The sequence below is a fragment of the Patiria miniata genome, unplaced genomic scaffold (assembly GCF_015706575.1).
Source record: "Patiria miniata isolate m_02_andy unplaced genomic scaffold, ASM1570657v1 HiC_scaffold_5, whole genome shotgun sequence".
Classification (NCBI taxonomy): domain Eukaryota; kingdom Metazoa; phylum Echinodermata; class Asteroidea; order Valvatida; family Asterinidae; genus Patiria; species Patiria miniata.
In genome coordinates this window covers 22,867,155-22,885,418 of record NW_024037072.1, presented here as the reverse complement: position 1 = coordinate 22,885,418, position 18,264 = coordinate 22,867,155, and the positions used below count along the sequence as shown (strand labels likewise).

The 18,264-nt window shown below is 43.2% G+C and overlaps 1 protein-coding gene across 4 annotated transcripts; it reads right to left on the bottom strand.

Moving 5' to 3' along the window:
* Positions 1-417: 417 nt before the first annotated feature.
* Positions 418-16,077, bottom strand: LOC119740392 (cubilin-like). 4 transcript variants are annotated; one of them, XM_038215673.1, is made up of 3 exons: positions 9,558-16,077; positions 1,455-8,741; positions 418-854 (listed from the first exon to the last, which is right to left on the bottom strand). In XM_038215673.1, the coding sequence occupies exons 1-3, from the start codon at positions 16,066-16,068 to the stop codon at positions 556-558; spliced, it is 14,097 nt and encodes a 4,698-aa protein (XP_038071601.1). In that variant the 5' UTR covers positions 16,069-16,077; the 3' UTR covers positions 418-555. The 4 variants fall into 4 exon arrangements, with proteins under 4 accessions (XP_038071601.1, XP_038071604.1, XP_038071602.1 ...); XM_038215676.1 differs by having other exon boundaries at positions 1,455-9,557; positions 11,190-16,077; XM_038215674.1 differs by having other exon boundaries at positions 1,455-11,189; positions 12,822-16,077.
* Positions 16,078-18,264: the final 2,187 nt, after the last annotated feature.

Genomic DNA, 18,264 nt, shown 5'->3' with positions numbered 1-18,264 from the left:
TTGACGAAATAAGAGAAATGAGGACAGTGTCTTGAATTGTATTTCTTGCAAATCAAGTCAGCCTGACATAAATAAAAACAATACTATTGGATGGCTTTTTTTCGGGGAATACAAGAATATATTGCACTCGCTAAGACAATAATGCACTCGTCTTTGACACGTGCAATATTGTCATAGCTTGTGCAATATTGTTATATCTCGTGAAATATATTCTTGTACCCACCTCAAAGCCATCCAATATTATATAATTAAACCTGGTAAATAATACGTGTGCATTACATGTACTATAGATATCCACCAAGCCCCACCCCTTGATGTTTTAATCAATGACAGCTCTCACTGCCCTTATTGAAACTTTACACCAATGCCCCAAAGCGCTTCAAAAAAGTCTACCATGCTGCCCCTTACATAAAAAAGAAACATGAAGTTTGAACAAGCAGTGTTGTATTGGAGAGGCACATGTGTTGCCCACATATGAAGTGGGTGGGGCTTAACGGATCGGTCTATTCCTAGAATATTTCCATAATTCTAGAATTGGATCCAGAGAGGAAACCATCACACCAGCCGCTCTTGTTTGAGCATATCCTCAGCCTCCTCCTCTTCATTATCAGCACCTCTAGCGGTCGCTGCCCTGGAGGACCTGCCAGGCCCGCCTGAGTAATCCACAGCCCAGGACTTGTAGTTCTGCCAGTAGCTCTTCTCCGTCTGGCCCAAGGCAATGGACTTGGAGATGTGACGGCGCCGCCTCTTGTAGATGCAGACGCCAGTCATGATGATGAGGATCATGAAGAGGATGACTGCCACGCTGATGCAGACATAGGTGGCTATGCGGAGTCGACGATTTGTGATTATATCTATTTGGCAAAAGGTGAGAAATTGATATTAGCAAAGATCGGTGACGCTTCGCCTGGCACTTGATAAGAACATCAGTTCAAACCAATTGTTTTACGTAAAATTTTAGCCAAGAATTCAGGCATCACAGTCCACAGACACCCTCAGAGGAATACTAACACAGTGACTCCCTTGTCAACAAGGAACCTAGAGTGGTGTTCATACCTGACACAATACAAGTTGGATAGCAAGACCATCTGTAGAGCACTATCCAGTTGTGCAAAATTGATTTCTGAGAGGGTATTAACAGGAGTTATAAGCCACCTTGACTTTTGGATAACATGGACAACCAATCTCAGTTATGAAAGGAAAAATCAGGTTTTATTGGATAGCATGGTTAAAAATTCAAAGCCTGTTAATGACTTAAAGATTTGACAAGAAAAAAAAGCTACAAGACATCTTCTGATGACCCACACCTAGAAATACATGAGAAAGTATCCCGTACAGATATGGTAACCAAAATTATGGAAGACGGGTGTTTAACTGTGTTTGAAACGATAAAATACTGACTGGGTTACTCTAACAAAAGCAGTGACCAAATATTTGTGAAAACGCTAACTTACCAACTGCTCCTGAATCCGTGCTTGCCATGCCCGTTGCCTTTGGTTGGTCCGTGTATTCAGGTAAGATGAAGCTCACCTTCTCGCTCACATACTCTGTTGTTGCCGCCACATCATCATCCAAATCTGTACCTGGAGCTGGAGATGCTGTAATGGCGCCTGGCTCACGGGGAGGTGAAACTGGTACATTTACACGGTCCCTACCGGGTCGTGTCAAGTCTCTCCCATCGTCAGGAGAGTCTGTGAAATCATCCCCAATGAATCGGACGTCGATGTGAGATGTAGTATGGGCAGGTGATAAAGCGGTCTGTGCATCTGCTGGGACCGTGGATTCAACCTCTGGTGTACTTATGAGGGTGCTGGGTTCTGTGAGCCCTTCTACTGCATGGGGAGCTTCAGAAGGCGTTGACATAAGGCTGACATCTAGGTAATGCATTCTAAAGCCAGCACCTTTCCCAGAGTTAGACTTGAAAACTAATATAACCATATTATCTGAGGAGGTCATGGAGGTAGGGATGGCATTTCCACAGAACTCATGCAACATACCATCTATGGCTATGCTAACAGATGCTGATTCTTGTCGACAAGTGGCTTGATGTGTCTCAACCTCCTCATCCAAAGCAAAGTCTAGGAACTCCAGATGGATTCCATGACTACCTGGAATTTGTATGACCCAAGAGCACTCTTTGTCCTGGGGCATGCTCAGAGGAAAGTTAGGGGAGCTAATGATTCCCTCCGGCTCGCTGAGCAACTTATCACAGGAGCTTTCATATGGGCCACCTGTCACCACTGGGATGGTACTTTCTACTAATCCACTACTTCCTTCCACTGTCTTCAAGTCAGCTCTTCCATTTGTGGCACTTAGACTTGGAACTGGAGTTGTTGTGGATACAAATTCCCCTCCTACATCACCGATTCGAATCCCAGATGAGTACCTTGCTTTGAATCCTCGCCCTTCACCATAGGAACTACGGAACTCTAACTTAAGCTCACCAAGTGAAAGTACATCTTCATGTGCCGCATTTTGACAAATGATAATATTCGATGCTCCATCTTCAGAACTGTAAATGGTAAGGTCCAGATGTGTGTACAGCTTATTGCAATGGCCATCATCCTCTGTCTGGACATCAAAGTCAACGTCTTCAAAAGCTAGAGAAATGAATTTTCCCTGGCTGGTTCTGACGATCCATGCAGAGTAGGAGTCCTGGGGAAACTGTGCTGGGTAATTAGGTGAAGTGATTATTCCAGTTGGCGCTGTCATTTCAGTATATGCCCCATATGTTTTAGTTGACAACAGAGACTGAGGCGTTGTCAAAATGTCATCATGTCCTTTGAGGAAATATGACCAATCCATCTGCGAGACATCTTCAGATGGATTGTACATTTGGTAGGCAGCTTGAAACCCACGTCCAATTCCCAAATTGCTGAAGAAGTCCACTGTGAGTTGATGAGATCTGGGAGCAATGACTTCTGGTTGATGGTTGCCACAGAGAAGTTGTGTTCCCTCAATGCCACCCACACTATGGTAGCTGACTCTTACGTAGGAGTACTGGGAAGAGCACTCCTGATCCAACATGGGGTTGTCAACATCAAAGTCCAGAAACTTCAGGGCAACAAAGCGAGTGTTGACAGATGTCGTAATGATCCAAGAACAAAACATATTTGCAGGGTACATGTTTGGGTACTGTGGCGATGAAAACATCCCACTGGCCTCCTTGAAAATACTACTGCACACAGTTGGATATGTGTCCTTGGGTGTCGCTGGTGTCAACAGACGAGGCAGTGATGGTAAAACTGGAAGAGTTCTGGTCGTCAATGGTAAAGTGCTGTACTGTGCATGAAAACCTTCACTGTAACCTTGCAAGTCATTAAAAATGATCACAAGCACATTAGTAGAAGTGACAAAGTTGGGTGGTAGATCCTGACCGCAAAACACTTGAAAGAGAAACCTGGCATCTTCACCATCGATAACCTTGACATAGGCATACTGCTCATCACACTGATTATCAACTAATACAGAATCCAGATTAAAGAACGTGAAACTCAGGGAAATCACCCAGCCAACTTGGGCTCTTATTGTCCAACGACAGGTTATAGCCTGGCCTTGCACTGCAGGGAAAATGTCCGGAAACTGAATCACGCCACTGGGCGAGTCAAGATTTCCACCACATACGTAGCTGGACTTATCAGTTACCACCGACGGTCCAGAATCTTGTTTCTCAGATGGACTGGTGGATGCAGGTAATAATCTATAGTCAGATGTCTCAGCTTTGGAAGATGCATAACTTATGTAGAACTCTCCACCAAGCCCATAGTAACTCACAAATTCCACAATCATTGTATTGGAGGATGAATACAAGACGTCAGGGAGGTCTTGACCACAGTATACATGTTTTACACCAACAGATTCACTTCTGCCATCCGTTACACTCATATGAGTATACCTCAAGTCGCACTGATCATCCACTGCAACAGAATCAAGCTCAAATGTTAAGAAAGATAGCGCTATGGTCGACTGAGGTCCAACAGTGATATTCCATGTGCAGGTTACCCTGGACACATAGTCCTCAGGAACGTTTGGTGACTGTATTACTCCGTTAGGCTTGTTGAGATTCCCACCGCATTCATACGGGAGTGCAGGCTGCAAAGGTGTGGACGCTGTTCCTGCTAATGCACTTCCCACTGTTGGATGTGACATTGTCGCAATGAATCTATTCTCAGGCTTCACACTAGTGTAATAAGCACTGAACCCTCTTCCATAGCCAAAGTGGGTAACGAATGCAATGATCAGTGTGTTCGTGGATGACACAAAGACATCCGGGACACTCCGACCACAAAATAGTTGAGCTGGACCCCCTGGTTCACCATCGGTTATACTAACATAGTCATACCTTGCATCACAAAGATTACCATTCACAGGAAAGGAATCCAAATCAAAGTCAGTAAATGTTAGGACAATAATCAGCTGATCAAGCACTGTGATTTTCCACTCGCACCTAACACTCTTTTCCAGCGGTTGTTTTGTAATGTCTGGTGAATGTATTTCTCCAGTTGGCGCACTCAGGAGACCGCCGCAAGGAAATGCACGTTGTTCTGTGGTTGACTCTAAAGGAGTTGCGGTGATAACCCTGGGAGGAAGCAATTCATCATCAGGTTCTAAAGCAGCATATGTAGCAAGGAAACGGTGCTCAATTCCAAAATTGCTAAAGAATTCAATAATGAGGGTTCTTGTGTCGGATACTATTACAGGAGGCTTATCCCAGCCACACAATATGTATTTGAGGGTTTCAGTGTCAACCACTTTGATGTGAGCATACCTCTCATCGCACTGGCCATCAATTGGGATGGAATCAAGTTCAAATGTTGTGAAGTTCAGGACAATGACCCAACCAGCATCAACTGTTATATTCCACCTGCAGTGGACAGAAGGCAAGTATCCTTTTTCATAATCGGGTGCCTCAATCACACCACTAGGCTCATTCAGATTCCCTCCGCAACGGTAGGTTAGTTCAGTTGCTTCAGGTGGCTGAAATTGATGAGGTGTCGTGTGTTGGCTCTGCTCAGTCAATCCTCTGCTATCAACTGGTAGGGAAGCTGAGTAATATGCACGAAACCCTCCACTGTAGCCATAAGCACTCTCAAAGCGGACCAAAATTGTATTTTTGGAGGATATATATGTGGGTGGTGTTTCTTGTCCACAGTAGGTGTAGCTACTGTCCAGATCTAGTATCTTGACATGGGCATAACTCTCATCGCACCTGTTGTCGATTGGTATAGAATCCAAGTCAAATTCTATGAAATTCAGAACAATGATTCTTCCAACGGCCACTGTGATGTTCCACTGGCAATTGGCTACTGTCTTTAAGTCATCCGAAACCTGAGGTGAGTGAATATCACCTTGAGATCTGTTTAAGATTCCTCCACACTGAAATGATGGTTCTGATGTAGATAGAGGGATTAGGACTTTTGGTGGAGCAGATGAAAATACTATGTTCTTGTCAGTAACACTAAACTGTGCGCTAAAACCTCCACTGTAGCCAAACCTACTCACAAAGGTGATGCTTATTGTGTTGCTGGATGAGACGAACACTGGTGGTAGTTCCTGACCACAGTAAGTGTAACTGTTCCCTCCTAATCCATCCTGTATTTTCAAGTGATCATATTCCTCATTGCACCACTCATCGATCGGTAGAGAATCCAAATCAAAAGCAGTAAAAGTTATGACAATGACTTGTCGTACATCTACTGTGATATTCCAATAGCATCTGACACCAGACTCAGAGCCATCAGGAATGTTAGGCAACTGAATCCTGCCACTAGGTTGATGGAAGCTTCCCCCACATAATGGCTCAGACGTCGACATATCAGGAATTGCTGCACGGTCCTCAACTTTCTCCATAACATACTCTGCACGGAATCTCAATCCATATCCATAGCCACTGATCAATGTCACAGTCAGTGTATTGGAAGAGGACACAACTAATGGAGGTATTTCAGTTCCACAAAATACTTGTTTCTGACCAATACCAGTACTACTTCCTCCATCAACTTCAACATGAGAATATCTCTGGTCACATTGGCCATCTTCAACGGAAGAGTCCATGATAAAATCAGTGAAGGTCAATATGATGATTTGCCCAACAGGTGCTGTGATATTCCACTGGCATTTCAATCCCATCGCAACATCTCCAGGAAGCACTGGTGACTGAATTACACCCCGAAGAGTATTCAGGTTCCCTCCACATTGTTGCAATGGCTTTGTTGTTGAGGGTTGCATAAGGACCTCTGGGGAAGAGGTTTGTGATGACACATCCTTGGAAGCCCTATAAAGTGCACTAAACCCTCCACTGTAGCCCAACTTCCTGACAAAGGTGATGCCAATTGTGTTGCTTGAAGAGACAAACACTGGTGGTAGTTCTTGACCACAGTAAGTGTGACTGTTCCCTCTTAATCCATCCAGTATTTTCAAGTGATCATATTCTTCATTGCACCACTCATTAATCGGTAAGGAATCCAAATCAAAAGCAGTAAAAGTAATAACAATGACATGTCCTACATCTACTGTGATATTCCAATAGCATCTGACACTAGACTCAGAGTCATCTGGAAAGTTAGGTGAGTCAATCCTACCACTGGGTTGATGGAAGCTTCCCCCACATAACGGCTCAGATGTGGACATATCAGGAATTGCTGCACGGTCCTCAACTTTCACCATAACATACTCTGCACGGAATCTCATTCCATATCCGTAGCCACTGATCAATGTCACAGTCAGTGTATTGGAAGAGGACACCACTAATGGAGGTATTTCAGTTCCACAAAATACTTGTTTCCTACCGATTCCAGTACTACTTCCACCATCAACTTCAACGTGGGAATATCTCTCGTCACATTGGCCATCTTCAATGGAAGAGTCCATGATAAAATCAGTGAAAGTCAATACGATGATTTGTCCAACAGGCGCAGTGATATTCCACTGGCATTTCAATCCCATCGCAACATCTTCAGAAAGCACAGGTGACTGAATGACACCGCTAGAAGTATTCTGGTTCCCTCCACATTGTTGCAATGGCTTTCTTGTTGAGGGTTGCATAAGGACCTCCGGGGAAGAAGTTTGTGATGGCACACCCTTGGAAACCCTATAAAGTGCACTGAAACCTCCACTGTAGCCCAACTTCCTGACAAAGGTGATGCCAATTGTATTGCTTGAAGAGACAAACACTGGTGGTAGTTCCTGACCACAGTAAGTGTAACTGTTCCCTCCCAATCCATCCTGTATTTTCAAGTGATCATATTCCTCATTGCACCTTTCATCTATCGGTAGAGAATCCAAATCAAATGCAATAAAATTGATGATGATTACTTCTCCTATATCTACTGTGATATTCCAATAGCAGCTGACACCAATCTCAGAGTCATCAGGAAAGTTAGGCGAGTGAATGCTGCCACTGGGTTGATGGAAACTACCCCCACATAATGGCTCAGATGTCGACATATCAGGAATTGCTGCACGGTCCTCAACTTTCACCATAACATACTCTGCACGGAATCTCATTCCATATCCATAGCCACTGATCAATGTCACAGTCAGTGTGTTGGAAGAGGACACGACTAATGGAGGTATTTCAGTTCCACAAAATACTTGTTTCCGACCAATACCAGTACTACTTCCTCCATCAACTTCAACATGAGAATATCTCTGGTCACATTGGCCATCTTCAACGGAAGAGTCCATGATAAAATCAGTGAAAGTCAATATGATGATTTGCCCAACAGGTGCTGTGATATTCCACTGGCATTTCAATCCCTTCGCAACATCTCCAGAAAGCACAGGTGACTGAATGACACCCCTAAGAGTATTCAGGTTCCCTCCACATTGTTGCAATGGCTTTGTTGTTGAGGGTTGCATAAGGACCTCTGGGGAAGAGGTTTGTGATGACACATCCTTGGCAACCCTATAAAATGCACTAAACCCTCCAAAGTAGCCCAACTTCCTGACAAAGGTAATGCCAATTGTATTGCTTGAAGAGACAAACACTGGTGGTAGTTCCTGACCACAGTAAGTGTAACTGTTCCCTCCTAATCCATCCTGTATTTTTAGGTGATCATATTCCTCATTGCACCACTCATCGATTGGTAAAGAATCCAAATCAAAAGCAGTAAAAGTTATGACAATGACTTGTCCTACATCTACTGTGATATTCCAATAGCATCTTACACTAGACTCAGAGTCATCTGGAAAGTTAGGCGAGTCAATGCTGCCACTGGGTTGATGGAAACTACCCCCACATAATGGCTCAGATGTCGACATATCAGGAATTGCTGCACGGTCCTCAACTTTCTCCATAACATACTCTGCACGGAATCTCATTCCATATCCGTAGCCACTGATCAATGTCACAGTCAGTGTATTGGAAGAGGACACCACTAATGGAGGTATTTCAGTTCCACAAAATACTTGTTTCCCACCGATTCCAGTACTACTTCCACCATCAACTTCAACGTGGGAATATCTCTCGTCACATTGGCCATCTTCAATGGAAGAGTCCATGATAAAATCAGTGAAAGTCAATACGATGATTTGCCCAACAGGCGCAGTGATATTCCACTGGCATTTCAATCCCATCGCAACATCTTCAGAAAGCACAGGTGACTGAATGACACCCCTAGGAGTATTCAGATTCCCTCCACATTGTTGCAATGGCTTTGTTGTTGAGGGTTGCATAAGAACCTCTGGGGAAGAGGTTTGTGATGACACATCATTGGAAGCCCTATAAAGTAAACTGAAACCTCCACTGTAGCCCAACTTCCTGACAAAGGTGATGCCAATTGTATTGCTTGAAGAGACAAACACTGGTGGTAGTTCTTGACCACAGTAAGTGTAACTGTTCCCTCCAAATCCATCCTGTATTTTCAAGTGATCATATTCCTCATTGCACCACTCATCGATCGGTAAGGAATCCAAATCAAAAGCAGTAAAAGTAATGCCAATGACTTGTCCTACATCTACTGTGATATTCCAATAGCATCTGACACTAGACTCAGAGTCATCAGGAAAGTTAGGCGAGTCAATCCTGCCACTGGGTTGATGGAAACTACCCCCACATAATGGCTCAGATGTCGACATATCAGGAATTGCTGCACGGTCCTCAACTTTCACCATAACATACTCTGCACGGAAACTCATACCATATCCATAGCCACTGATCAATGTCACAATAAGTCTATTCGAAGAGGACACAACTAATGGAGGTATTTCAGTTCCACAAAATACTTGTTTCCCACCGACACCAATACTACTTCCACCATCAACTTCAACATGAGAATATCTCTCGTCACAAGAGCCATCTTCAACGGAAGAGTCCATGATAAAATCAGTGAAAGTCAATACAATGATTTGCCCAACAGGTGCTGTGATATTCCACTGGCATTTCAATCCCATCGCAACATCTTGAGAAAGCACAGGTGACTGAATGACACCCCTAGGAGTATTCAGGTTCCCTCCACATTGACGCAATGGCTTTCTTGTTGAGGGTTGCATAAGAACCTCAGGGGAAGAGGTTAGTGACGACCCATCTTTGGAAACCCTATAAAAAGCACTGAAACCTCCACTGTAGCCCAACTTCCTGACAAAGGTGATGCCAATTGTATTACTTGAAGAGACAAACACTGGTGGTAGTTCCTGACCACAGTAAGTGTAACTGTTCCCTCTCAATCCATCCTGTATTTTCAAGTGATCATATTCCTCATTGCACCTTTCATTTATCGGTACAGAATCCAAATCAAATGCAGTAAAATTGATGACGATAACTTGTCCTACATCTACTGCGATATTCCAATAGCAGCTGACACCAATCTCAGAGTCATCAGGTAAGTTAGGGGAGTCAATCCTGCCACTGGGTTGATGGAAACTACCCCCACATAATGGCTCAGATGTCGACATACCAGGAATTGCTGCACGGTCTTCAACTTTCTCCATAACATACTCTGCACGGAATCTAACCCCATATCCGTAGGCAATGATAAATGTCACAGTTAGTGTATTGGAAGAGGTCACCACTAATGGAGGTATTTCAGTTCCACAAAATACTTGTTTCCGACTGATACCAGTAGTACTTCCACCATCAACTTTAACATGAGAATATCTCTCATCACACTGGCCATCTTCAACAGAAGAGTCCATAATAAAATCAGTGAAAGTCAATACGATGATTTGCCCAACAGGTGCTGTGATATTCCACTGGCATTTCAATCCCATCGCAACATCTTCAGAAAGCACAGGTGACTGAATGACACCCCTAGGAGTATTCAGGTTCCCTCCACATTGTTGCAATGGCTTTGTTGTTGAGGGTTGCAAAAGGACCTCTGGGGAAGAAGTTTGTGATGACACACCCTTGGAAGCCCTATAAAGTGCACTGAAACCTCCACTGTAGCCCAACTTACTGACAAAGGTGATGCCAATTGTATTGCTTGAAGAGACAAACACTGGTGGTAGTTCCTGACCACAGTAAGTGTAACTGTTCCCTCCCAATCCATCCTGTATTTTCAAGTGATCATATTCCTCATTGCATCCTTCATCTATCGGTACAGAATCCAAATCAAATGCAGTAAAATTGATGACGATAACTTGTCCTACATCTACTGCGATATTCCAATAGCAGCTGACACCAATCTCAGAGTCATCCGGTAAGTTAGGTGAGTGAATCCTGCCACTGGGTTGATGGAAGCTACCCCCACATAATGGCTCAGTTGTCGACATATCAGGAATTGCTGCACGGTCCTCAACTTTCTGCATAACATACTCTGCACGGAATCTCATTCCATATCCATAGCCACTGACCAATGTCACAATCAGTGTATTCGAAGAGGACATGACTAATGGAGGTATTTCAGATCCACAAAATACTTGTTTCCGACCGATACCAGTACTTCTTCCATCATCAACTTCAACATGGGAATATCTCTTGTCACATTGGCCATCTTCAATGGAAGAGTCCATGATAAAATCAGTGAAAGTCAATACGATGATTTGCCCAACAGGTGCTGTGATATTCCACTGGCATTTTAATCCCACCCCAACATCTTCAGAAAGCAGAGGTGACTGAATGACACCCCTAGGAGTATTCAGGTTCCCTCCACATTGTTGCAATGGCTTTGTTGTTGAGGGTTGCATGAGGACTTCCGAAGGAGACGTTTTAGATGACACATCCCTGGAAACCCTATAAAGTAAACTGAAACCTCCACTGTAGCCCAACTTCCTGACAAAGGTGATGCCAACTGTATTGCTTGAAGAGACAAACACTGGTGGTAGTTCCTGACCACAGTAAGTGTAACTGTTCCCTCCAAATCCATCCTGTATTTTCAAATGATCATATTCCTCATTGCACCTTTCAGCTATCGGTACAGAATCCAAATCAAATGCAGTAAAATTGATGGTGATTACTTGTCCTGCATCTACTGTGATATTCCAATAGCAGCTGACACCAATCTCAGAGTCATCAGGTAAGTTAGGGGAGTCAATCCTGCCACTGGGTTGATGGAAACTACCCCCACATAATGACTCAGATGTTGACAAATCCGGAATTGTTGCACGGTCCTCGACCTTCTCCATAACATACTCTGCACGGAATCTCATTCCATATCCATAGCCACTGATCAATGTCACAGTCAGTGTATTAGAAGAGGACACAACTAATGGAGGTATTTTAGTTCCACAAAATACTTGTTTCTGACCAATACTACTACTACTGCCACCATCAACTTCAACATGAGAATATCTCCTGTCACATTGGCCATCTTCAACAGAAGAGTCCATGATAAAATCAGTAAAAGTCAATACGATGATTTGCCCAACAGGTGCTGTGATATTCCACTGGCATTTCAATCCCATCGCAACATCTTCAGGAAGCACAGGTGACTGAATGACACCCCTAGGAGTATTCAGGTTCCCTCCACATTGTTGCAAGGGCTTTCTTGTTGAAGGTTGCATAAGGACCTCTGGGGAAGCAGCTTGTGATGACACATCCTTGGCAACCCTATAAAGTGCACTGAAACCTCCACTGTAGCCCAACTTACTGACAAAGGTGATGCCAATTGTATTGCTTGAAGAGACAAACACTGGTGGTAGTTCCTGACCACAGTAAGTGTAACTGTTCCCTCCAAATCCATCCTGTATTTTCAAGTGATCATATTCCTCATTGCACCTTTCATCTATTGGTACAGAATCCAAATCAAATGCAGTAAAATTGATGATGATAACTTGTTCTATATCTACTGTGATATTCCAATAGCAGCTGACACCAATCTCAGAGTCATCCGGTAAGTTAGGCGAGTGAATCCTGCCACTGGGTTGATGGAAGCTTCCCCCACAAAATGGCTCAGATGTCGACATATCAGACATTGCCACACGGTCCTCAACTTTTTCCATAACATACTCTGCACGGAATCTCATTCCATATCCATAGCCTCTGATCAATGTCACAGTAAGTGTATTCGAAGAGGACACCAGTAATGGAGGTATTTCAGTTCCACAAAATACTTGTTTCTGACCAATACCACTACTTCTGCCACCATCAACTTCAACATGAGAATATCTCCTGTCACATTGGCCAACTTCAACGGAAGAGTCCATGATAAAATCAGTGAAAGTCAATACGATGATTTGCCCAACAGGTCCAGTGATATTCCACTGGCATTTCAATCCCATCCCAACATCTTCAGAAAGCACAGGTGACTGAATGACACCCCTAGGAGTATTTAGGTTCCCTCCACATTGTTGCAATGGCTTTCTTGTTGAGGGCTGCATAAGGACCTCCGGAGAAGAAGTTTGTGATGACACATCCTTGGCAGCCCTATAAAAAGCACTGAAACCTCCACTGTAGCCCAACTTCCTGACAAAGGTGATGCCAATTGTATTGCTTGAAGAGACAAACACTGGTGGTAGTTCCTGACCACAGTAAGTGTAACTGTTCCCTCCAAATCCATCCTGTATTTTCAAGTGATCATATTCCTCATTGCACCTTTCATCTATCGGTACAGAATCCAAATCAAATGCAGTAAAATTGATGGTGATTACTTGTCCTATATCTACTGTGATATTCCAATAGCAGCTGACTCCAATCTCAGAGTCATCAGGAAAGTTAGGCGAGTGAATCCTGCCACTGAGTTGATAGAAGCTTCCCCCACATAATGGCTCAGATGTTGACAAATCAGGAATTGCTGCACGGTCCTCAACTTTCTCCATAACATACTCTGCACGGAATCTCATTCCATATCCATAGCCACTGATCAATGTCACAGTCAGTGTATTAGAAGAGGACACAACTAATGGAGGTATTTCAGTTCCACAAAATACTTTTTTCCCACCGATACCGTTACTACTTCCACCATCAACTTCAACGTGAGAATATCTCTCGTCACATTGGCCATCTTCAACGGAAGAGTCCATGATAAAATCAGTGAAAGTCAATACGATGATTTGCCCAACAGGTGTAGTGATATTCCACTGGCATTTCAATCCCATCGCAACATCTTCAGAAAGCACAGGTGACTGAATGACACCCCTAGGAGTGTTCAGGTTTCCTCCACATTGTTGCAATGGTTCTCTTGTTGAGGGTTGCATTACAACCTCCGGGGAAGAAGTTTGTGATGACACATCCTTGGCAACCCTATAAAATGCACTGAAACCTCCACTGAAGCCTAACTTCCTGACAAAGGTGATGCCAATTGTATTGCTTGAAGAGACAAACACTGGTGGTAGTTCCTGACCACAGTAAGTGTAACTGTTTCCTCCAAATCCATCCTGTATTTTCAAGTGATCATATTCCTCAATGCACCTTTCATCTATCGGTACAGAATCCAAATCAAATGCAGTAAAATTGACGATGATAACTTGACCTACATCTACTGTGATATTCCAATAGCAGCTGACACCAATCTCAGAGTCATCAGGTAAGTTAGGCAAGTCAATCCTGCCACTGGGTTGATGGAAACTACCCCCACATAATGGTTCAGATGTCGACATATCAGGTATTGCAGCAAGGTCTTCAACTTTCTCCATAACATACTCTGCACGAAATCTAACTCCATATCCGTAGGCACTGATAAATGTCACAGTTAGTGTATTGGAAGAGGTGACCACTAATGGAGGTATTTCAGTTCCACAAAAAACTTGTTTCTGACCAATACCAGTGTTACTTCTACTATCAACTTCAACATGAGAATATCTCTCATCACATTGGCCATCTTCAAAAGAAGAGTCCATGATAAAATCAGTGAAAGTGAGATGGATAATTTGGTCGACAGGTGCCGTGATTTTCCACTGGCATTTAATATCCATCGCAACATCTTCAGAAAGCAGAGGTGACTGAATAACACCCCTGGGGTCGCTTAGGTTTCCTCCACATTGATGCAGTGGTTTTCTTGTTGAGGGTTGCATAAGGACATCAGTGGAAGTACTCTGTGACAACCCATCCTCAGAAACCCTATAAAGTGCACCGAAACCTGCACTGTAGCCCAACTTCCTGACAAAGGTGATGCTTATTGTATTGCTGGAAGAGACAAACATTGGCGGTAGTTCCTGACCACAGTAAGTGTAACTGTTCCCTCCGAACCCATCCTCTATTTTCACATGATCATATTCCTCGCTGCACCAGTTGTCCATTGGTATCGAGTCCACGTCAAAAGTAGTAAAATTTAAGACAATGAATCGTCCAGTGTCTACTGATATATTCCACTGGCAGCTGATTACACTCTCGAAGTCATCAGGTACGTTGGGCGTTTGAATCCTGCCGCTGGGTTGATGAAAGCTACCGCCACAAGCAAGAACCTTCTGTTTTTGCATGATGTAATGTGCTTGGAATCCTCTACCATATCCATAGCCACTGACAAATGTTATGATCAATGTATTTGAAGAGGAACTTACCAATGGAGGGATTTTGTGGCCACAAAACATATGTTTAATGCCCTGACCACTTCCATCCTCAACTTTGACGTAAGCGTATTTTTCATCGCATGGACTATCCTCAGGTTGGGCGGAGTCCAAGTCAAAATGAGTGAAATTGAGTACAATGGTACCGCGGGGGCTGACAGTAATGTTCCAGCGGGAGACGACACCCATCGGGTAGGCATCCGGATAATTTGGCGACTGCAGTTCCCCAGAAGGGTTGTCAAGATTAAAGTTGAAATCCCAAGGTGTGCTTGTCTGAGTACTTTCTCCACTAGTACTGCTTGTTTGTGTCGTCCTGAGAGGGGTTCGTGAAGGAGGTTGGGTTACAAATGATTGCTGTTCAGTTTTGCTGGAGTTGGGTTTTGATGGTTCTTCGGTGGTAACAAATAGCTCCCACGTTGTTTGTAACTCAGAAGTGGATGCATCGTCTGGATAAAAACTCGGCAAAGTAGATGAATCTCTTGGAGTAAAGCTTGGCAATTCAGTACTATGTTCTGTTGCCTGGGATTCAGAATGCGACTGCCCCTGAGGGGTTTCCAGATGTGACTCTAAGGAAACTGGCTGACTGAAACCATTGCTTTGCTTTTCTACGGTGGGGTTCGGTGATGGTATGTCCCTAACCGTTTGCTGTCTTGCTTCAGTGGCAATTGGAGGAGCGAATGTTTTAGTAACAACTGTCGAGCCCTCTTGCGTAACATAAAGGACAGGTCCCCGGCTGGGATTTCCAAATGCAATGGATTCAAATGGCAAGTCAATGGTTGTTAAATCATCACCTTTTTGCGCTGGCAGAAACGTAGAGCCTTCATTGGAAGACATTGCTGACCCTGTGCTCTCACTCGTCTGTTGGTCTATAGTCGAAGTTGTCATCATGTGTATACGCTGGCCAGACGGTTTAAAAGTCAACTGGTCAGCAACATAATCAGAAGAATCCAAGGCTTCGACTGCCATGAAGCTGATCAGAAAGCCCTTTCCTGTGTCTCTTTCGTTGCTGTGGAACATGACAAACGCCTTATTAGTGATTGATACAATGGGCGATGGCTTTCTAGAATCAGAGAATGGACTGCAGAAGATTCCAAGGTGCCTGCCAGAGCTTGTGCCATCTCGGATCATCAGGTAATCTTCCCTGTCAGTGCACCAACCAGTTGCACCCCCTCTGACATCCATCAACATGAAGCGTATCAGGATCTGAAACAGGAAAACAGTGAAAGAAACTTATTTTTTTCTATTTTTACTAACCTAAAACATCGAATAAATCTCAAGCATTTGCTCAACCAATATTTACTTTTAACTTTTACCTCAAGAAAGTAGGTTCCCTTTGGTAAAATTTAAGATTTGTATATTTGAAGTGAGCACTTTGACATGGGTACATGTAGAGTCTGTTATATTAATTTTTTATTTTAATCAATTCTGCTTTGAAAACAGTTAAAAACACTTAAAAACAAAAACTCACAATAACACTTGCATTTTGCATGTGAGAACATGATGCCAAAATGACTACCTAAAATTCCAAATTTTAGCCCCCTCCACAAAAAAAGGGGTCTTTTTGTGACAAAAACACAGTTTACCAGTATTCCATCTGATTGATACACAACTTAAATAAAAGGTCTTGTTGTCCCTTTTCATTTGATACCACATTTGAGGTTGTGATGCTTGTATTGCACGAAATTGCCTGCTGTTACTGCTCAAGTAACAAGAAAGATAGGGTGGGTCTGGTAGAGCTAGCCCCAGAGTGTACACAATTTGTTTCAACTGATTGAGAAAATGGCCAGGTTCAAAGATGTATAAAATCCAATATGATCGGATCAGTTTCTTTCATAATTTTTTTGTCCAAAGGCAGCATTTCAGCACGTTTGATCATGCTGTTGAAATTTCATTTCAGCTTGACAGACTTACATTATGTACTTCGTGAAATCCATATTGCGAGTGATTTGATACCAGTATCTGGTACTTGATATCTTAGTTGAAGTATGTAATTTCAAGTTGAAAGAATGAGTACTGATGTGATGGTGCTCATTGTTTGTAAGAACTAGCTGTCTGACAAATTTACATTTCCAGGATGAAATTGAAATGGCATACCTTTTTACTAGCAGGTACTTCTAGCGTCCATTCACACAGGAGATTTGGTCTGTACGTGGAAGGGAACCCTGGTGACAGGACGTGCCCCGAGTCTGCGCGAATGGTTTGTCCACATCCTGCCATGAAATAAAAAGCAAGCAATGAAGTAAAACTTTGGCAATTGTGTGTCTTTCTTCCTTCATTCTCAGGGAGTTTGCAATATATAAATATTGCAAACTCCCTGTGAATAAATAACCTTGTCTTGTACCAATCCAAGAATCCCAACATCTGGGCATCTTTTTTTCCTCACTTTTGTAGGCTGCTCTTGTTGTTATGTAACAAGGAGTTATGTCACTCACAATACTACATTATTTGGCAATTTCCCCAAATTCCTAATAATTGGATGATAGTCTCTTCCTCTTCCTGAATGAACAATGTGAGGACGTGTTGTATTTTCATCCAAAATTTGTCCATAAAGACCTCATGCTTTAGGGTGGAGTCAGAGGGCAAACGTTCTGTATATCGCTGGGTTAGTCATGACTAAAACCTTTGTGCATTCACTGCAACTACAATGTAACTTAAAATAATAAACACACTCCGCGATACATAAAGTCCTTTCATTCCTTTTTCAAATCGGGTCTATGCAATTATGAAAATCAGTAAAATTGCTAATTCCCTTCCAGTGTTTTGAAATATAGTACCAGGTTAACTTGTCATGTAGACTACAATCCCGGCCAAAATGGTTGGGACACTTGGAAATAACCTGATCCTCCCACAGTCACCAACTCCCCTTGTCAATGTTGTTCTCTCCAGCTGATGGAGCACACACCGTGCAATGAGAGACAACATTGACCGGGGGCCGGGGGGGGGGGGGGGGGCCCAGTGAGAATTGGCCGGGATGTACAAATTACTATGCCCATTTGGGAAGTGTTTGTGGTGGGACTGTTCCCAAACCAAGTTATTCCTCGGACCAGGGACTACACAAGCAGTCTAAAGGCTAAAGGATGCAGGCTCGTTTTGGGTGGAAATCTACCGCCGTAGGAATGGATTCTTAGACCTTCTGTTAATTAGGCAATTACACAAACACAAGGATAACTGGCAACTGAATGGTCGGTAACTCAGGTGACCACGATGATTTATTGCAGAGACAACAATTAAATGATTAAATGATTGTCTTGGGAACCTTTATTACAACCTGTGGTTTCTTAACGAGCCCTATTTGCAATACACAGCTAATATCGCACTGCTCACTCCTATAAGCACTGCACAAACTAATGCTGCATTCCAGGAATGCTTTAGCAATGCGCAACC

Excerpts from the sequence above, each read along its gene's own strand:
- LOC119740392 (XM_038215672.1), bottom strand. The coding sequence starts at position 16,068 with ATGTTGATGGATGTCAGAGGGGGTGCAACTGGTTGGTGCACTGACAGG. Across the intron at positions 855-1,454 it reads CACGGATTCAGGAGCAGTTG|ATATAATCACAAATCGTCGA; the intron begins GTAAGTTAGCGT and ends TTTGCCAAATAG.